This window comes from Mus caroli, chromosome 2 (genome assembly GCF_900094665.2).
Source record: "Mus caroli chromosome 2, CAROLI_EIJ_v1.1, whole genome shotgun sequence".
NCBI classification, from domain to species: Eukaryota; Metazoa; Chordata; class Mammalia; order Rodentia; family Muridae; genus Mus; species Mus caroli.
In genome coordinates this window covers 128,619,168-128,640,994 of record NC_034571.1, presented here as the reverse complement: position 1 = coordinate 128,640,994, position 21,827 = coordinate 128,619,168, and the positions used below count along the sequence as shown (strand labels likewise).

Sequence of the window (21,827 nt, the reverse complement as noted above, 5' to 3'; positions counted from 1 at the left end):
TTCTAATGGGATCCCACAAAGCACTGTTACTGCCGGCACACAAAAATCATTTTGTGTGTTTTCAGGACTTAGGATATTTTGGGTATATTTCCTTCAGAAACTCAAGCTTCAAGACTTGCTTGCTGGTAGGCTATAGACAACTTCATCTTCGTCCTATGGCTTCATCTTCACCCCACGGCTTCCGCCCCTAGGTTAGTGCGGGGGGTTTTTCATGACTACACAACAGAGAACTGGGTGAACTCCTGCAGTAATGGTGGCTGCTTAGGCTTCTCCGTTTGTGCTCACGGCATGTGCAGTTTTCCTTTTCTCTTTTAGACTAGTGTTTTCTTTTTCTTCTTTGAAATTTATACAAGTATACATTCTAAATTTCCTACTGCCTTCCTCCAGCTTCCCCCAAGGCCTGCCCTCCACGTTCATGTCTTCTTTTGTTCTTATTATCACCATTAATAGCCCCTAAATCCAATTAGTGTTGACTGCATTCACATGGATGCGGGGCTGTCCACGGGGAAGTGTGTATTTTTCGAAGCAATTCTCCATTCTATGCATAGTTTCAGATTTACCATTAGCATTAAAGCTGCTTTGAAAGTGATTTGCCTCTGTTTATTTTCACTTTTCATCCCAAATATTATTAATTCATGTTTCTTTTCTCTTCTTGATCATTCTTGCTGACAATCTACTGAGTGAGTCATTAGGGGTTTTTTTTTGTTTGTTTGTCTGTTTGTTTTTTGTTTTCATTTTTAGATAAGCTATTACTTTTCTGCATGCTTTCTCTTGCTTTTTTTTCCTCCTACTTTAGCACTTTGTGCATTCTGTTATTTATTTTGACCTGGGATCTTGATGTTCACTTTGGTTTCTCCATTCCTTGAGTGTTCAGATCATTAATTTTCACATCTTTTAAGAAATACCCATGATTTTCATGTAAAAGTCGCTATAGTTTCTGTCCATGATAAACAGTGTCTGCATTTTAATTTTATATATAAATACTATATAATTTCTGTTTAAAAGAATAGTTTTTTAGTTTCTATTGGTCTTGCTAAGTCCTATAATAAGTCTTTAGCCTTAGTCCTCAGCAGTGTGATAAAGCCAAAGCCACACTATATATAATATGCTACTGTATAGGTAAGTGGCTTTTTGGCAGAGAGGTTGTTGTTGTTGTTGTTGTTGTTATTATTATAGAAACAGCAATTTGTTGATGCTTTAGAACCATGTAATGATGAATACAAAATTTCAGTCAATACATATAATATTTTTTGTGTGTAGCCCTGGCTGTGTTGGAACTCACGCTGTAGACCAGGCTGGTCTCAAACCCAGAGATCCTCCTGACTTTGCCTCGTGAATTCTGGCATTAAAGGCATGCATCCCCAACACCTGGCTACTTCAAAAGCCTAGCTAATGATATTAGTGGTACTTTAAAGTTTAGGGTGATTTGAAAGCTGAGACTTGTGGCCGGTCCCCTCATCCCAGAGCTCAATATTCTGAGACAGGAGGATCTTAATGAGTTCCAGGGTAGCCTTAAAAATGTAGTGAGGCATTGCATGTAAAAAAAAAAAAAAAGGAAAAGGAAAGTTTGTACTCAGCTGAACCTAGTCCACTCTGTAACACATTTGATAAAACACAATAAATGACTACTTAGCAGTCTGGTCTTCATGCTGAGTTTTATATCTCACTTTGTACAGGCTAAAGGAGTTCAAATTTAACACCACAGTCTAAAAAAAAATCAAACAAAAATAATTTGTATTTATTGTTTTGGATATTTGAGATTTTGTTTTGGATATTTGAGATTTTCAGGTAGAAGATGTATTTCCATGTATATAAGACTCTTAAATGAAGTTCCTTATCTGGGAAAATGTCCAGAAATTGGCACTTTTGAAAAGTGAACAAGCACCAGAGAGATGCTACAATACCAGTCTACAAATAATTGCTTGAACAGATGACTAATGTCCTCCCTGAACCTTCTTACTGGGAGGCACAGATGGCACTCCACAATGAGTGAGAAATATCTTGGCCAAACAGTAAAAATAAAAAAGCAATTTGTCTCCAGGTCAAAATCACTGTGGAGAACTAGTGAGATGGCTCAAGGGATAAAGGAACTTCAAACCAACCTGACAACCTGAGTTTGATCCCTGGGTCCCACAGGAGAGCACCAACTCCTGCAAGCTGTCATCTGACCTAATATGAGCACCCTGTGTGGTTGTGGCAGCTCCTGTATGTTCTCCCCTCCCCCACATCACAAATACAACACACTCACATAAAGTAAATAAATACATATAATAAAAAATAGATTACTGTGGAATGGTACTTCCCATTGAGGGGTGGAACTATTATGTTTAAAAGGCATTTTATAAAACTTTACCATAAAAGATGTATTAACTAGTTGGATGCTTTATATTTTGCCATATCTTGATTTATTATTACCTAGCATCATTTAAGAACTGCAAAGAATAAATACAACTGAGGCAGTCCTGCCTAAAACGTCAGTATCCACTGAGCATCCCAGAAGGCCAGGAAGCTGGAGCTGAAGCGCAGAAGATACCATCTTTGGGCTGCAGAGTCTTCTAGCAGCCCATGCTTCATGGAGTGATGCATGAGTCTGACATTCTAAACTCACTTTACTCTTTGGTCCCCAGAGCTAATCTGAATTCTGTGTTTTGTAGAGCAGAAACCAGTCTTTCAGTGGGCCTGGACGTCACTAGATACCATCTCTTTGTGAGCAGGAGCCCAGATAGCCATTGTTCCCCTCAGCTCTGCCTGGTCTTCTATTTGTAGAATAGATGGCTTTGGGTCCTTAGAGATGGATCATGATGGGTGACTATTATCTGTGGTCACTGGCAACGCCCCCTTGTCAGCAGCATGGCTGCTGCTCTGCCTCAGGTTCCTTTCACCAGCTGTGGTAAAGCTCAACTGCAACAAGAACCATAGCCTTACCACAGCAGGTCTGGTTCCACCCCATCTTGTCTTCCCTGGATTCCTGCCTCAGTTTCTTCTTCTAGAAAGCACACTTAACTGAGAACAAACCAGAAAAAAAATCTATGTGGAAACTTTACAGATAGTTCCTATTGACAAAGGCAGCAAATCAAGGTGGGAGGAACCTTCCTGATATTCAGACCCATCTCACCCGGGATGAGCTGACACCGGAGCAGGAGAGAAGATTACAGACCGATGGGAGGAGGAATGCTAAAGAATTATATCAATTATTGTCAGGTTTGTACATATGTTGTGTGAACGTGAATACATTTTACCAGTGACAGTTATCAGGAAAACATCAGAAACTACTCTACTATTGCAGTAATAATTGACTTCCATAGAAACTGTACTAACAGGACTCTTCGAACACCACAGTATTAATATCTCAGATCTATGCCGAGTTCACATAACCAAATGTTGCTGACACTGGTTCCCAGTAAACTAGACAGTCCCAGTGAGCACCCTCACACTTACCTTTCCCGTTCTGCCTTATTCTTGATAGATTTATCTTGACTGATGGCCTTGCTATTTTCCATAGAAATCTTAGCCTGATGGGCTCTCATCTCCTTGCTTTCCCTATGAAATAGAAATAAAAATAAATAAATGTAGAGGCATACAGAGGAGAGTTAGAATCCAGAGAGACTACCGTTGAAGGTCAATGAGCGATCAGATGGAGTTCTGATATTTGCTAAGAGGGTACAGCAATGCAAATGTATGGCCCTTTGTGCCACACTCCTAAAGGGTGCCTTTATGATTTATATCATGAAAGATAAAAACCTCAATACAATACATAAACGTAGGACTAGGTTCACATTCTTTACACAATTGACAGGCCCAGGTGAATGGAGATGGCTGAGGAAGGTAGTGCCATCTAGTGGATCATCATGGTCGGTGATTGGATGCTGTATTTGCTCAAAAACAAAACCAACCAACAAAAAAGCACAGATGTCCAGCTTCACCATGCACTGTCTGGGACCCAGCAGTGACAAGATGGGAGCGACAGGATGCTATAACCTTCACAAGTGACCTTCCTGCTGACCAACAACCCATAGACATGAGAGGAGCTATGTAGTTTCAAGTAAGTACAGGAAGTAGACCTCTATGTATTTCAGGTGACTAATGATTGTGTAAGTGCACAGGTATGTATAATGGACATGTCTATCTTTGATTCACTCTTGTAGACAATAAAGGCACATAGTTTGGAATATTCAAATGATGCAATTACAAATAATCTTAACTTATAGTCATCCCTTTATGTCTTTGCCTGCAATGTACAGGCGAGGAGGCTGGTTACCTAAGTCCAGTGGTTTACTCTACATCAAGAGAGATGGGTAATGCTAAAATGAAGCTTTAGCCAGCCACCTTACATCTCATCAGCAGGACAGTGAGAGAAACGCTGGACACAAAGCAACTGCTCTCAGAGTTTCCCATGATTTCTTTGTAAAGTGATTGATCTGCCCCCTTACCCTTCCTTCCTTTCCTTCAAGCAAGAACACTTATGAATGCCCACTGTATGAATGACAAGCATTCGGTAAAAGCAATACGAATTAGCAAGCAAAACAGACACCATCTAACAGGCAGTGGAAAAAAAACCCCGAATCCCACTCTCACTCTGAGAGTTGCTCTTAGCACAGACTTACTTAGAAAGACAAATTAGCAGCTGAGTTTGTGGTTTTCAAAAATGACTTCCTAAGCAATGAAAAATTACATTTAAAAAGTTTCTTTCAAAAAATATCTAAGTTTGAGACTCATGATTTTTCTTCATACAGTTACTAAAGTGATGGCCAGGAAGTGCCCCAGACTCTAACACATTTTGGAATAAGGGCAGGGGGTGCCTCCAAGCTGACATTGCAGCATTGCCCAAAGGCAGGATGGGATGCTGCCTAGACTCGTTGTATAACACATATCCAATCAAAAGCAGTCTTGACGGAAAAGGAATACGAGCTCTCACACTGAATAAGTAAAAGAAATACTTAGAACTTCACAGAGTACAGAACATTTCTTGACGGAACCAGATCATGCCAGACACCATTACTTGCCTCACACAGGCACTGGGATCCACGGCACACCACTTTATTTTCTCACAGCAGGATGTCTCACCTAAAGCAAGGCTGGGCATTTTCATATACTACCACATAACTTATGCAGCTGCCATTTTAAAAATGATCATTTTGCTCTATTGGTAAAAAGTGTTTGTTTTGCCCTGTCCTGTGTAAACCAGTATACCCTATCTGTGGCATACAGCAAATCCTTAATGAGGAGCAAGCATGCTGCTAGCAAACCGGGATGGAAAGATACAATCAGCAGACATGCTCTTCTGCGCAGGGAGAAGTCAGCTCAGTCTTGGCAGTATTTCTAACACAATATGCACTTTGCTTAAGTGGGCTTAGGCAAATGTGTTGGCAGGTCTTTGCTACCTTCTGAACGAGTCTCTCTTCCTGAAACATGAAGTTCTAACAACATACAGAAAGGAGGAGGCTCTCTAATGCATTGCCACTGTGAGATGAGAGTCATCCTAGGAGCTCCATCGGCCAGGCATGTGTCTCATATTCCTAGAGGATTCAGGTCCTTTCTACTTCCAGCCATAACTTACTGTTGATCCCCAAAACACTTAGAAGAGGAAGACCATATTTTAAATATGGATTATAGCAACTCGCAACCTTAGCTAACTTTACTTGACTGTAGTACCTTCTTAACACGTGTAAGTCATTGTTGGCAGAGGCTACTTCTTACAAATCAGCTTGCTCACACGAAGTGTGCGAACGAAATACGTCAAATTGATTTTTGCTTGTTTTGTGTACACACACACACACACACCACACACACACACAGGCACCAGTCATTTGAAGACACAAAGATCTACAGCAGTATGGCGTCTGGCCCTCTCACCTGTCATGGGAGAGTTTCAGCTGCTGGGTCTGCTGCTCATGAGCATTGATGAGCAGTTTTCTCAGCAGCTCACACTGCTGGCTCAGGTGCAGATCTCGGATTTCCTGCTCCTCCGCACTGTGAGTGTTGATCATTTCTGACCACTCCTTTGTGTGCTGGGCCACAATCTCTTTGACCTGTTTCAGAAAAAAATGGGATGGGGTCATCTGGAATCTCTTGAGTCAGGTATGTGCAGCACAACACTATGTATGCAGGCCAGATCACAATTTATATTGTGAATCAATGGACATTCACAAGCCACACAAAAATAATATACACCAGTCACTACTGTACTGAGCTAAATCGCCACTCTGGCTGTTAAGTAGCTTACGTTGGCCCAGTATATCACTGCCTGTCTTATACTCTGGTGTGTCTGGATCTTGGTCAGTTTCAGCACATTTCTCTTTATCATCTCATGCTTTTCCAGCTCCATTTCTGTCAGTCCACAGGTCTGAACAGAGAGCAGAGTGCTCTCTTATTCCTAGGCTCTGGCTTACTCCATCACCCTCAATAGACACTAGGGTAGGAAGACCTCACCTTCTCATGACCACACTTTGTGCAAAGTTGTGGCTTTGCAGTTCTCTGGTCAACAGCTAGAGGCTGCTTCCCCAGCTCCTGAAATCTGACTCTCTGACTTGCTCTAGTCAATGAGATAGTGGTAAATATGTCCAAAGCAGAGGTCTTTCCCCTATTCTATGGGGGCTGCCCTTTAAATGAGACAGAACTGTCCTGCTGGAGGTGGAGGTCATTCAAGAAACACAAGCATTTTGCAGAGTGAGGATAGCAACCCCAGCTAACTGTAGATGCTTGAGTGTGCCCCACAAAGTCAGGGTCATCACCCATCTGAATATGGCTCAAATGTGTGGCCCACAGAATAATGAGCTAATCAGTGAGAGTTGTTTAAAGGCATTAAGTTTTGGCAGCGTAGCACACAGCCAAAGCAAACTGAGACCATCGCCAAGGTTTCTGTGCTATAGGAGGAAAGTATCTAAAACTCAAGGCAATAGTGCATGAAGCACTAATTCTCATATCCCAGGGTGCACGGTTCCTGCCACACCAAAGATAAAACACAAAGGAGAAATCCATTTAAAACAGCATGACATCCATGCCTCACAAAGATGCAGTAAGATGTAATCGCATACTCCCTAGGAAGGTATGTTCTGTACATTCACTGTTTCCTTGCCTCTTGGTTCACCGTTTTACTTCATGCATCAGGGTCATCAAACAACATAAGTGTCATTAGTTTTTTTTTTTTTTCTACACACAAGACAAAAAGATGCTCCGTGAAGGGGCTCTTCTCAAAGACAGTAAACCTGAGGCAAACACAAACCTCCGACCCTGTCCTAGCAGTCCAACTCTCTCCTATTGTTTCTGATACCAGATCAATCCAGAGTCGCCCCTTCTAAAATAAACTATAAAGTATCCTTTACAAGTCACCATGCAAAAACCGGGGTTTTCTTACCTTAGATTTGTGATCCGTTGTCAGGGTCTGAATTTTAATTTCTGTTTCTTTTTTTATTTCAAGACAATTACTTCCCCTGAAAATACAGAATTGAAAATGCATGCCAGAAATTAGATATCTTTCAGTTCCCTTGGGCCTCTGTAACAACACTTTCTGGCGAAGACAATATATTCATCAAATATATCCGGGATGCCACAGCTCATTGGGCAGCATCCATTTCCAGCAATAGATTTTTACCTTAGAAAATATTATCTGTAGCGTGATTGCTCGATTCAACAACAGCACAAAGAGATACTTCAGACCTAGCAATTATTGCCTTGCGTAGGGTCTGTTGTCAGAGTTTCCATTTTGGTTCCTCTTTTTCTTCAAGCCGTTTGTTATTTATTTCATAGAATATTATTAGGGATGCAAACAGCCTTGAAATGAATGTCTAATTCTTTCATGTTGGTCATAAAGCCAGATTTTTGTCTTTTAAACATGCCAGTGAGGAAGAAAATAGCATTTATTGGCACTACTTTGACAAGGGAGGGAGGCTGGCTTCTTAGCCTCCGAGGAGTAGAAAATACGTATCAGGCAACTGCCCAACATCCATTACTGCTTATTTCAGTGCTGGTGTTTTCTTCTCCACATTATTGCTGAAACCAGGACAGGACCTAGGCTTCTGTCCTCAGCACGTATGCTCTGGCTTACACTAGCCCGGCTCACGATCTTCCTTCTATTAATGAAGCACCCCCTGAGAGAAACACTCTCTGCTGCAAACTCCCATCACACCCTCTGCTCCTCAATGACCAGCACTCAGTGCATTTCTTCTCCAGTCTGCTATCCAGGATGCCGAAATGTCCCTCTGGCTTCATTCCAGGAACTCTCACAGTAAATGCTATGATGTTTTTTATTCAGCACCCTTAAGCAGCTGGCATAGCTAAGGATCCCTGTAATATTAAGAAGTCACGGCTGCATAATTATTCCCTTTTGCACATGCCTTATTTATTGTCTGCCTTTGCAGAAACATTTATTCTGATTTCTCCAACACTGGCTTTTCTTTTTCTGCCTTCCCCATTCACCTTGTCCTGTCACCTGAAACACACTGAATGGAAAACTCATGAGAGACAGTTAGGCAGGAACACTTCAGTACAAACTCCCTGTCTCGCTTCCATCATTCCCTTCAGTCAGGTATGAAGAACAGGGGAAACTGCTGCAGGCGCTCCTTCACTGAGGATGGGATGAAGTCTGATGAGCCCACATTGTAAGTTCAAAGTATCAGAAATGCAAGGTGCATTTACCACAGCCAGCCTAGCCAGCCCACTGCAGAGGATCAAAGATATATAACCAAATTCCCCTTTTACATGAATTTCGGCAACCAGGTAACAAAGTCTAGGCAATATGAGGAAGTTTTCCTTGGAGCTGGCTGTGCAGATGAAAACATCTGATAACTGGCTTCGAAGAAACTTTCAATGTGTTTTTTTAGGTCTTGTTTTCAAGTACTGGGAAAATTCTCTCTGCAGAGTCGGGAGGCAGATCTGCATTTGGCAGCATGGACCTAGAAAGAAACCTCCAGGCAGGCTTCCTGGGTCCCCTGTTCCTCGGGTGACAAAGGGCTTTACACATTGTAGGACTTCAACTCCTGCTCATGGGGATGGCTCCATGGCCATTGTCTCATCAACCAGTCTTAACAACCAGTCCTAAGTATCACCTTCATTCCACTTATGCTTGAGAATAAAAATAAGATAAAATGGGTATTTTTTAATGTCCCAGGGACAATATATCCCTAGTATCCCTCTCTGAAGAGTTGCTATGTAGTACAGAGTCTGAAAACTTACAAACCACTGATTTAAAAATATAGAAAGAGGCTCCACACCCATGCACATAGAAACTGCACTAATTGGACTTAGTGGGTTTTTTGTTGTTGTTGTTGTTTTTTTAATGAAAAGTTAGATATAAAGTTGGGAGGAAGATGTGTGTGGGGGAATTCAGAAGGAGGAAATAGAAGGTAGATATTATTGTATTTCATTGGATGCATGTACAGAATTCTACAAAATAACAAAAAATGATTTTTTTGAAAATAGAGGAAAAAAACAAGAAAATGTCAATATAGCAATCCAGGAAAAACACAGGACATTTGTTGATAAGTGAAAGGTAAACAAAAATAAGTTTACTCTTGGAAAGAGCTGAAAATCCATCAAAACCTTGTACTTAAAAACATGGTATTATGGTCTATACCTCCCTTTCAACATTTTGTTTTAAAAATTACACTAAAAATGGGAAAGTTTCTTTTAAAAAAAAGGTAACGCTGCTGATATGGTCAGAGCCTCTAAACATCAACTCTTACGGTTTGAGTGTGGTGTGACTTTAGAGGCTCTTGTTTTGGGGGGGGGGTGCTGGGGGACTTTTAGAAGCAGGGTCTTGCTGGAGGAAGCAGGCCATTAGAGTAGGCCTGTGATGGTGTGAACGCTGCTGCTGGTGCCTGTCTTTCCTGGTCCTCAGTGATTCAAGTGTCTGAATCCTCCGCATGCTTCTGCCAAGGAGAATGACCTGCTGCTCTGCCTGCCTCCTCCACCATGACGGAGTGATTCCAGGAGTAGTGCGGCCAGTGTCACAGAACTAACAACATAGAACCCTCACACTCACTACATTCCCTCCCAGTATGTCCCTGCGCACAGGAGATGGGCTGCTGAGCTTGTCCTGATTCACTTAAAAAAAAAATCCAAATGCTTTTAAAGCATGGGGACATGGCTCTGCTTCAGTGAAACACAGAACAGCCATGGGAGAAACAGAAGGTGGATCGCTTCCATATACTGCCTTGTTTATGTTTTTCTAGAAAATGTAACTGTAATAAAAAGGAAGGTGCTTTCCAAAATGAGCCCCTGGTTGAGTGTGGGCACATCATTATCTGCCACTGATGCTTCAAGCTAAGGACATTGGCTCCATGTCATGAAATTAGAATTTAGGGACCAGAAATTGTAACAAAAACAATCCATCTGAATTCAGATCCTTAGTTTTCTAGGTGGTATCTGGATTGAACACTAAAGAGAAGGAAAGAAGAAAACGAGAAAGATGTCTATTTCCCCCTTTTGTCTCATACCATGGAAGGCTAGAAGGCCCTAGCAGGGGCTCAAAACATTGAAAAACAAAGACAAAAACCATACAATCAACTGATGGAGAACAAATCAAAATGATGTCTGAAAGAAATAGAATATGTCTGGTATTTCCCCAAGCTACTTATTCTAAAGTGGGGAAGCTCTGAACGGGACATGCAGATGGATGCTGGCCAGGGACATCCTTCACCAAGTGATCCAGGTCAGCACTGCCATTTCCAACACATTATCACCTGCAGTGGCACCCTGTGCACTGAGAGGGAAGCTACACCTTAGGGTGTGGCACTCAAAGATCTGAAACCTCCCTCTACTTACTCTAGAAGTCACATTAGAGGCATTATACACATGACGGAGTGGCCGCAAAATTGAAGCCCATGAAAGACAGGGAGAGTCAGACTCTTTGACAGAGTGAGAAGACTGTGCAGACAGTAAGTGCAGTGTGCATCTTCAGAGGGAATGCCAGAAAGAAAGGGGGTCGGGTAAAACCAGCCAAAGTACTGCTGTTCCACCAGCAGTATCTCAGCAATGTCAACTCTTTTGCCTGATTATTATACTGAGGTAAGATGGGGTTTAAACTTATGAAAGGCCAAGTTACATGTACCACAGCATAAGTTCCAAGCCACCCTCTTCCCACTGTGGATATCTAAAACCCCAGGTATTTGGAGCTGTAGTATATTTGTCCCACTCACAGGCCTATGGCAGTGATTACCTAAGTGTAATGGTAGCTAATAATAACACAGACCAATTCACAAGTAATATACCATGATAGAAATTAGTCTTGGACTGTGGTGGGTTGCAGTTAATTAGAATACTAGAGAGTGGAACTGAAAATAAGGAAGAATACCACATTATCGCAACTTTAAAAAATTATTTATAAAACAAAGGCGTTACAACCAGTTCTTAGGGTGAAAGTTAATTAAATTCTTCTTCTTCTTTTTTTTTTTTGCTAACTTCTTAAACACAAACAAATAAACACACAAACAAACAAAACAAAAAAACACAGGACAGATTGCCACGAACTAAAAGTTCTGGGAACTCTATTGAGACCATCCTTAAACCACAACTAAGCTGACTGATGCCACACCCCGCTGTGATGACACAGGGACTGAAATGAAGGGATCACGTTTTCCCTAGGGGTAGTCTTTAATGATGAAGTCACACTAACACTGAGTCCCTTGTGATCCATGAAGGCAGCCGAGTCTCACTCCTACAGGAGGCAAGCCTCACAAGTCAATCATCAGTCTTACCCCTTCTTCTTCATCGCCTTCTCTAGGATTTTCTCATGAGTCGACTTCTCTTTGTCATACTGGGCCACGATTTTGTCAACTTGTGTGCAGTGTAACTTCTGCATGGTGCTGTGCTCCTGAGCGAGAAGAGTTTGCGGTTATGAGCTGGACTGTAATGGACGCTAAGAACCTTTACCCTGCCAGGCCAGCCTGGTTCTTGTCAGCTTCCCCGAGGGTTTGTTTGGAAAGCCACTAAATAATGCAGTCTGAGAACCAAGCAGGCTTCTGGTCCTCACCAAACATTAGAGTTCAAGAGCATCCCTAAAAGGGGAGCCCCGCTGGGCAGTGGTGACACACACCTTTAATCCCAGCACTTGGGAGGCAGAGGTAGGCAGATTTCTGAGATCGAGGCCAGCCTGGTCTACAGAGTGAGTTCTAGGACAGCCAGAGCTATACAGAGAAACCCTGCCTCTAACCCCCTCCCCCCAAAAGGGAGTCCCCACCTCAGCCTAATGAACATACCACTTCAAAAGGGAGGCCCCCTTTCAAGTGGCATCCCACATGAACTGCTGAAAGCGTGATTAGCCATTTGGGCTTTTCCTGAACTGGGAGGATGTGGAGAAGTAGAATATGGAGCCGGCAGTCCCATCACCCGTCCGGTCTCCTAACAGAGGTAATGTTCTTGATGCCTCCGTGTGAATTACAACTGCCAATTTCAGAAGCAGCCTTCTTGTTATCAGTTACACAGCTTGCAGAGCTGAGCACACATTTTTCACTAGTAGCTTTACCAGAATTGTAGACCTTTTTGCCTGATTATTATATTGTGGTGCGATGGGATTTTTAACATTATTAAAAGCCAAGTTGCATGTACTCCAAGCGAATGATCCAAGACACTCCCCGCCACGTGGGCGCCACCCCGTGGCATGCCATGGATGTGCAGGTTTTGGCAGTGCTTTATTTGAGTCATTTGATGTTGGTACCACAAGCCTAGACCTACATCTACCTTCCCACCCTCCTCAGGTTGTTTTCAGAAGAGACAGAGCTGGAGGGTTGTGTGGAAAGCAGGGAAATCCCGTAATGAACTTGGATTATGGTTTTCCTCGGGAGAATAGGGTAGGGTCTCATACTTTCAAGGTGTAGACACTGAGTCTCTCTTGATCTTGGACAGGAATAAGTGCTCTTACTTTCCTGACGGTTGTCAAGTCTAGGCAAGACCAACTCCCCTTAGCTACTTCCTTCTCACTGGCTGACAGCATCTGGATTCTAATTCTTCTAATTAGTTACTGGTAGTACTCCTCTAACCTGGGATTTAAAACATTTTCTTTTAAGGATGTGACCAGCACAGACAACTGAAAATCATGCTTGTCTCTTAATGAGAGTGACTCTAGATTTGGACCTTGAGCTCATTGTTGGAAAGGATTGCTGGTTTCTTTACTTTCTTGTGTGTCAGGTCTAATGGGCTCCCAAGAACCATTACCCTACTTTCCACTTCAGATTGAAAAGTGACTCTAGAAGCGGAGAGACATTTAGAATCCTAATTACCAGCTGCATACTGAGAGCCAAAAGCAATTGACCATAAGCAGCCAAGGGCCACAGCGGTCATTACCCTTGTCTTTCGTCTCAGTCCTACCACTGCATCAGAGACCTTTTTTCAGGGCTTTCTTTTATGAACAGCAGATTCTCACATCCCTGCTGTCACTCACTGCTTCACCTTGGAGCTAACTTTCATGTTTGGAGACGGGCTTAGGAGAGATGCTTGTTTAAAAGGCAATGCTGTGTTCAATGAGTGACGTAGGTGCTGTCTGCGACAATAGGGCCTTTCTGTGGAGAGTAAGCTACAGTTCTGACAACAGCTGTGTTTGTTTGAGGGGTTTTCATGGGACCCCTTTGGACAATGACTTGATCTATTCCTGGTTCTGGTGGCAACAGATTTCCCTTCCAAGTTGACCCTCCCATTCCAGCCCCCACCCCATCTCTCCATAACTAGTCTCTTTCCCTTTCCTAGGGAGATCTATCTGTCCCCTACTAGTCCTGTAGTCCACACCTAACCCCTGTGGCTATGCATTACAGCTTATTGAGGACTTTACAGCTAACATTCACATATAAGTGGATAAATACCATATTTGTCTTCTTCGGGTCCAATTATGTCCCCAGGATGATTCTTTTTCTAGCTCCACTCATTTATCTGTGAACTTCATGATTTTGTTGTTTTGGTTTTAACTGCATAGTAATATTCCATTATGACCACAGAGAGCCTCTCTCAGAGGAAGGAACTCTAAACACTACCACAGGAGAAATGTAGATACAAACTCAGCTATAAATTCTTTGATCTACAATGGTGTCCTGCCTGCAAGATATGCTAGAGCGATGGCGACACAAAGCTAGGGGGAGCAACCAACCAGCCAATGTCTGATTTGAGTTAAGACCACTCCGTAAGACAGAACCCATACCCAACACTGCTTGGGTGACCTGAGACCAGATAGCCCAGGGACCGAGAGTAAAACCAATCATTACTGTTCTACGAAAGAACACAGTGATAAAATGACTCCAAATGACATTCGGCTAAACTCATAGACCAGTGCCTTGCTCAGCCAGCATGAGAGACATTTCCTGCTGCAGCAGATGGGAACAAATACAGAGACCCAGATCCAGGTAATGTAGAGTGAGTTCTTGGAAAACTCTGCCCTCAACAGGTTTTCTCCATCACATCCCTCCTCTTGTGTCTCAAGGAACCCTGCAGGAATGGAGGTGGGAAGAGCATAAGAAGCAGCAGGGATGGAGGTCACCAAGGAAACAAGGCCCTCTAAAGTAACATGACTGACCCACATATGACTCACAGAGACTGGGCACTAGTCACAGGCCAGCACTGTTCCTTTGGGTACATATAGCTGTCAGTTTAGTGTTGTGGTGGTATCCCTGAGTGTGTCACACGTGGGTCTCTGCTTCTGTGTCTATTTCCTGTGCCTTCTCTTAGGCTCTTTCCCTTCTGTTTGTTTGTTATGTCTCATTCCAACGTGTTAGTTTTGTTTTGTTATTATATTATTTTTGTTATTATCCCTCAGAAGCCTGTGTGTTTCCTAATGAGAGACAGAAAGGGAGTGAATCTGAATTGGAGGAGAGGTAGGAACTGGAAGGAGAGGAGGGAAGGAAATAAAAAATCAGGATTGTAGCCTCCCCCAGCCTGAAGCAGGCTGGTGTAGACCTTGATGCCACTGAGGTGGGGCCACATGCGGTGCAGTTTTCCACTTGGCTGGCTTCTTTTGAAGTGGCAACTGCCCTGAGATTCTGCTACCTGCTGAGAGAGGCTGAACCTGTCTTCCTGAGACATTCCTGAATAAGCAACAGCTTGGTGACCAAGTGCTGACAGCATGGCGACAAAGCACCAAGGATGGACTGGCAGGGGGCGAAGGTGGGGTGGGGATGAGCCTTCCCCCTTTTAAGCACAGTCTCTTAGTAAACTCCGTGGGCCTTGATCAGAGAAAAATTTGTCTTGCCCTCATCCTTTTCTTGCCACCTAGTCTCTCTTTCAGCCCCAGCCTGCCTTCCACATAGGCCTCGGGCCGGCCTTCTACTACACAGGATATATTATGTGAGGGGGAAAAAGCCTATTTTCAATAAAAGAGGGAAAAAAAGAAACAAAAAGGTCATGAAGCATGATTTTCTTTTATAAAAAAATAAAAAGCATTTTCACACCTTGCTTGGAGATAGCAACTCAGTCTGGGCTGGCACAAGATGCATCTCTGTGAAGCCCTGTGGCTCTAGCCCAACAATTCAATGCTAAAAATTAAGTCCCGAAGAAAGACAGGCGCTGTGTACCCACCCGTGCAATAGCGGCATGACTGTTACAGGGTTGGTAACTGCTTTCTGATTGGATCTGAGACCTGCTTCACAAGAAGGAATTTCATGCTGGTATGGTAATTCTAGTCATAAGACCAGGGCTTAGGAGATCATAAGCCCCAGCACAGAACCTGCTATTGTTATTTTATTAAATGGTCACTTTGTCATGTTGCCTTCTAAATATTTATGTTTACACCCATAGACCTGGTCTGCTCCCAATCTTGGTGGGAAAAGCTTCTTTTATTAGTGGGCAGCACTTAGTACAGGGACTCATAATTGGTCAAAGTATTGAAGAGAGACTATGCATTCATCTTTAAAGGGAACATCTTTAACAACTCTTTACCCCTTGCCAAGAAGAGAGAGAGGGAAGGATTGGGTGGTGTGCCCTTCCTGGATGTGTGTTCCTGGGTGTGGGCTGTGAGGTTTCAAAAGCATATGCCATTCCCAGTGAGAGAGTCTCTCTCTGTCTGTCTCTCTGTCTCTCTCTGTGTGTGTGTGTCTCTCTCTCTCTGTCTTTGTCTGTCTGTCTCTCTGTTCCTCTCTGTGTCTCTGTCTCTCTTGTAGTCTCAACTTGTAAGCTCTCGCTTCTTCCCTACCACGATGGTCATAGACTCACCCTCTGAACCTGTAAGACCCCATGCAATGCTTTTTTTCATAAGTTGTATAGGTCATGGTATTTTGCCAGGCAATATAAAAATAAGTACAACATGTGCTCAGGAGAGTCTGGAAGAGTCGTGGAAGCGACCTGTCAGGAAACACGCTTAACCATCAACTCCACAGCACAGGGAACATCATGGGTCCAGATAAGGTTTGGACTGTGTACTGGCTGGTTTTGTGTGTCAACTTGACACAGCTGGAGTTATCACAGAGAAAGGAGTTTCAGTTGAGGAAATGCCTCCATGAGATCCAACTGTAAGGCATTTTCTCAATTAGTGATCAAGGGGGAAAGGCCCCTTGTGGGTGGGACCATCTCTGGGCTGGTAGTCTTGGTTCTATAAGAGAGCAGGTTGAGCCAGCCAGAGGAAGCAAGCCAGTAAGGAACATCCCTCCATGGCTTCTGTATCAGTTCCTGCTTCCTGACCTGCTTGAGTTCAAGTCCTGACTTCCTTGGTGATGAACGGCAGTATGGAAGTATAAGCCGAACAAACCCTTTCCTCCCCAATTTGCTTATTGGTCATGATGTTTGTGCAGGAATAGAAATCCTGACTAAGACAGAGAACAAACCATTAGAGAAAGGACAAGCCTGCCAGCCATGCCATTGGCACATTGGTATGCTTATTCCTCACTCTCAGCAGGAAGCACAGAACTGTGTGGAGCCTGGGCAGAGTACAAAGAAGTGGGCACGCAATGTTTACATGAAAGAGTTTCAAAGTCCTTTCAGACAAACAAATGGGGTCTCTGTTTCTCTGTGACTCACAGGTTCCTGGCAGTGGGTGGTGCAGTTGTTAGGCTTCTCAAGAGAGAAAAACAGTTCAGCATCACACACACACCTCCGTTCTGCATCCCCAACCCCACATCAGTCTTGTATCCCACACACATAGTTCAGTTCTGCATCCCCAATCCCACCACAGTTGTGTACCCCACACACACTTCAGTTGTGTACCCCCTCACTGCCCCAGTTCAGCATTCTGCCACCTCAGTTCTGTATCCCCCTAACTCAGTTCTATATGCCTCCATCCTTCCTCTGCAAGAGAAGATCAGAAAAAAGCCTGAAAATCGAAAGAAACTGAAAACTGAGAAACTTCTCAACTTATCTGGGAATCCTCAGGGCCACTTCTTGTTGTTCTCTTAAATTTTTAACTTCCTCTTAAGATTTCTTCCAATCCCTGTCTGACAGGCTTCTTAGCGATAAATAATAAAAGTACAGAAACTCAGAAATAGGTTTCTAGTTATATTGACGAGGACTGTGAGAGATGGCCCCTGCTAGCATCTCCCCACATACACTGCTTTTATAAACTACTGCACAGCAACCAGAGAACAAGGCACCAGCAGTTACCAGTGAGATAATGGGGGTCACACTTGCTGTCTAGCATTAGCTTCTAACTAGTCTTCTGGGTGATGAATGGTTCATTGTACACAACACAAAATGAAGTGGTAGGTCTTCATCAGAGAGCTAAAAGTAAAATACAAACGAACCAACAAAATGCACGGCCACGTATGCCAAACCACAGTACCTTTGCATGTTTCTTCTTTAAAGAGTTTAGCTCCTTCTGTTGTTTCTTTAAATGCTTCAAGTAAGCCTGCAGGGGAGGAAAAAGAGGATCTGATCCGAAATGAGATTCATTCTCTGTCTGTCTGTCTGCCTGTCTGTCTGTCTCCCTCCCTGTCTCCCACCCTTGCTCCCTCCTTCCCTTCCTCTCTCTCCCTCCCTCCACCCCCTCCCTCTCTCTGTCTTTCTCTTCCCTTCTTTCCATCTATCCTTTTGCCAGAGGTAATCATAATGATTGTACTTTGTGATGGAAAAAAAAAACCCTTGTTTCATCAATGTTCATAATACACGGACATCTGAAAAGTAGTCAAGACATTTTACCTTCATTTGCTTTAAATCTTCTATCCTCACTTGAGGGATAAGTTCAATACCTTTAAAAAAAGTCACAAAAATATCATTATGTATATTAAAATTAGAGTATAAACTTTCTAAGGTATACCTGATACTTCCAAAACAGCTTGCGTGGGCTTTTTACCCATGGTCTCAGGGCAATTGAGGAGGAGTAGCTATAACTCTCAATCAGCCAGCCTTCTTAGCACTGGGGCATGGGCTAAGTGGACCCATCTAGCGGCCAGGCACCTAGGATCTGCCGCAGCTATTTTCATCTTTGCATTTGGGTACACGGTATCAGTCAACTAACTTCCAGCTCGACCCCTATCTTAGTCATCCATCACCAAGAAGCAAAACGTGGTAAGCTTCTTTTGGGCAGATTTAACCTTAGCATCTAAGCAATGTGCTATTGAGTGTGGCAATGTCCTAAACACAGGAAGAATGAAATCAGACTCCCCATTTAAGGGGTTCTGTCATGAAAACCTTGAGTACGACACTCAGCCTGTTTGCTAGCTGAGTAAAGGCTGGACTCAGAGTAGTCATGGTAAACACAATTGCTGAAGAATCCCCAGATGTCTCTGTTTGATTACAGATTTTCATCGTAGGCAAACAGAATGATTGTGTATTCAAAGATAACTGACTTCTACTGGAATCCCCAAAGCAGGTATGATGTATTTAAGAAGGATAGGATAGGTTTGGAGCGCCATGCTCTTGCTTGTAGGTTTGATTCATTTTAAGATTGGCATGACCACTGGACGTAGAAGGAAATCTTCATGGGGTGGGGGGAGGATCAGTGATGGGATCCATGGTATTTCAGGGTAGGATGGGTAGGGTGTGTGTGGCTATTGTGTGATCTCTTGTATCTGCTGTCACAGCCCCTCCTGACATCATGCTGGAGAGAGAGAGAGAGAGAGAGAGAGAGAGAGAGAGAGAGAGAGAGAGAGAGAGAGAATAAGTGGCTGGTGAATGCTACTGGGCTAAGGGCTTCCTATTCTTGGCTGCCAGCTTTCCTATTTATAAAGGAACACACAGGGTCTAGGAGCCTGCAGGGTCCTCCGGCTCCCAGAAAATCCTAAGGCCTCAGCCCACATAGACAAGACTTCTCTCTCTCTCTCTCTCTCTCTCTCTCTCTCTCTCTCTTTCTCTCCCCCCTCTCTTTCTTTCTTGCCTTAACCAAATCTTTATAAGCAGGATCCTGAAGACAACGGTACCTTCCTCAATTACATTTTGCACTATTGGAAAAATATACAAATTAAGTACAAAATATTTAATTTGCTAAGTAGGAAAGAAAATTTCCCATTTTGTAGAACAAGAATTGGTTCCGCTCTATGTGCTTAGAGCAGTGTGGTCCATAGAACATCTGACAGGAATAGAGACAACTTATGTGTGAGGTATCCAGAGACATAAAGCTCCCGAGCATCTGAAACGTGGGTGTGCGAGGAACAGAGCTTAATGTTACCTCCTTTACAGTCCTGCATGTGGCTACCATGATGGACTGTGCTTCTCGGCTGCCTTGTCTGGTAGAAAACCAGGTCAGAGGTTACATCTTAAGTTCCAAAGTTTCTGGCTAATTTCAGCTTTACTATATAAAGCTTTTGCTATTATCTGTACAGCTCCATAGAACAACTAACTTTCATTTCTCAAACTCTAACCTAGAAACTAGCTAGGACCTGAGGATGCTTAATCCCTTCTTAAATCAGCAATGCAGCGGTGGTTGGTGTCATTGAGAGGGCTGCACAGCTAGGGGGCGCTGTTCGAATTGCTCACTTCCTGTCTCCACATCTGAGCTTCCCGATGGCCACGTCACTTTGCACCCTCACACTTTCCATCCGTCTCTCCTCATTATGTGCTATGGACATGCTATTAGAACATGTGTTTTTATGCCTTATGCCATCATGTCTGACGATTAGGCTTCTGGCGTCAGCAAGTGGGTATCCCTGGTTGCACAGAAACACTATAGCCATGACTTCTCTAAATCTGCAACTCCTTCTCAAAACGAAGTATTCATTTTCATTCTTTCCTGTTATTCATTCTGCCTGTGAGCTCCTAGCCTTTCGGCCCTCTGCCCTTCCCCCTCCTCGCTGATCACAGTGCTGTGGGAGCCAGCCATTTTCTCATCACGATCATCCCCTCTCAGCTCCTCTCTTTCTCTTGCTGTCCACTTGTAGAGTGTGACCCCGAAGTCTCTTGAAGTAGGTCTGCACTTTTTGCCTTTTTCTAAGCTCCACATCCAAATAACTACATTCTTCTTCCTCAGTTCTTTTCTTATGGTGACCACAGCTTACCCCAGACTGCTCTCTCTGCTCAGTCATTTATTAGCCATGTATTTCCAAAGAAAGGAGGCCAACAGAGCTTTCCCAGCACGGCTCCAGGTACAAGGTAATGATGAAGGATGTGTCTGTCTATATTGACCTCTTCCTCTGGTTGATCATAATATGGTGTGTGCTGTAATACAGTCCTGGGTACCAGGGCCACTGGCGGCTTGTAGCATCTCTTCTTGTAATGACTCCTGATGTCAATACTATTAGTGTTGTCCTTCACTGCCTCCTCAGGGTGGGCCCAAGTTCTTTGCAGACTGGGACAAGTGAACTGCTTCCACTTTCTACTACCCACTTCTCTTCAGGTGTCCTCCTTCCCTTGGTCTCCATACTGGTCCCTTCTGGTTGAGCCAGACCTATGTTTCCAGGTCCAGCTCAGTTAGGATCTTATCTCTGAGTCCTCTCTGGACCTTGCTGGGGGTCCTCTTCTGTTCTAACTGGTCAGTCCTCATTGCACCTACCTGGGCTGCCTATTACACTGGAGCCTGTTCTTATCTCCCCCACCCCCACCCCGTGTATGTACATCCCCAAAGGTATGCAGGTTTATTATTATTGTTGTTACATTATTATTATTATTATTTATTAATTATTGGTAGAACCTAGTATGGTAGTGGCTTCTTGTAGGCTTCTAAGCCTCCTGAAGAAATAGCATGTACATCCTACCTTTGGGGTGGATTGGGGGAAATCACTGGTGTTCAACTGACAGCTGCTTGGTTGGTTCAAACGTAGTCTTGTTGGGGAACAAAGGAAACTAACTCACCAACAAACCCAAGTACAGAGCCATTTGGAGCTACGGACTCTCTGGGCCTTTGGAGGTCTGTTGTGTGTGCTGTTTTAGGAGCTACTTTACAATGCAATTACTACAGTCACTATGGACGTGCGGAGTCAGACAAGAACTTTACCTCCTGCATTTTCCAATGTCTATCTCTGTAGGAGTAGCAGTGCTAGTACTGACCAGGGCTGGAAAGGAAATGTCTGTGCTTGGGTCATTACCTCACTCCATGTTCCTTCCCGAGAAGAACAAACAGCTGCGGGGCCAGTACAAATTGGGCTACTTTTGTAAAGCTTCATTTTCTAATTTGTTCCATGAAGTTCAGTGCACACTTAGTTTCCTGCTAAATTACCAGGCTGCTTTGGTTGGGAAAGACTGTCTCTTCTTCCCCTGAATTGTTAGCACTGAATACATGTATATGTAAGAATGGCTTAATCTCCTTGTACCACTGGCATTAAATTAACTTGTAAATAGGAAATATACATGCTAAGAAACCATTAGGAGAAAAAGAAATTACTATGAAAATTAACAGACTGTGTGTAGTAAATTATTTATGGTCAAGGGGGTATTTTAGATATTTAACTGTCAATATGGAAATGGGTACCGATCAGTCAAAATGTATGCCTGGTCTCTTGAACTGAAGACTACTTTAAATAGTCCAAATGGATGTCTCCTTATGTAGAGGCTGT

The 21,827-nt window shown here is 43.3% G+C and overlaps 1 protein-coding gene across 10 annotated transcripts in view; it reads right to left on the bottom strand.

Moving 5' to 3' along the window:
* Plcb4 (phospholipase C beta 4) overlaps nucleotides 1–21,827 on the bottom strand; it is a 353,082-nt gene that overhangs the window by 8,517 nt on the left and 322,738 nt on the right. For all 10 annotated transcript variants that reach the window (XM_029473927.1, XM_029473924.1, XM_029473932.1 and 7 more), the window contains 6 exons: nucleotides 18,040–18,089; nucleotides 17,684–17,749; nucleotides 11,694–11,809; nucleotides 7,355–7,430; nucleotides 5,854–6,029; nucleotides 3,439–3,540 (listed from right to left, as the gene is read on the bottom strand). In XM_029473927.1, coding sequence (XP_029329787.1) covers nucleotides 3,439–3,540; nucleotides 5,854–6,029; nucleotides 7,355–7,430; nucleotides 11,694–11,809; nucleotides 17,684–17,749; nucleotides 18,040–18,089 — 586 coding nt within the window. The remainder of the gene's footprint in view (nucleotides 1–3,438; nucleotides 3,541–5,853; nucleotides 6,030–7,354; nucleotides 7,431–11,693; nucleotides 11,810–17,683; nucleotides 17,750–18,039; nucleotides 18,090–21,827) is intronic.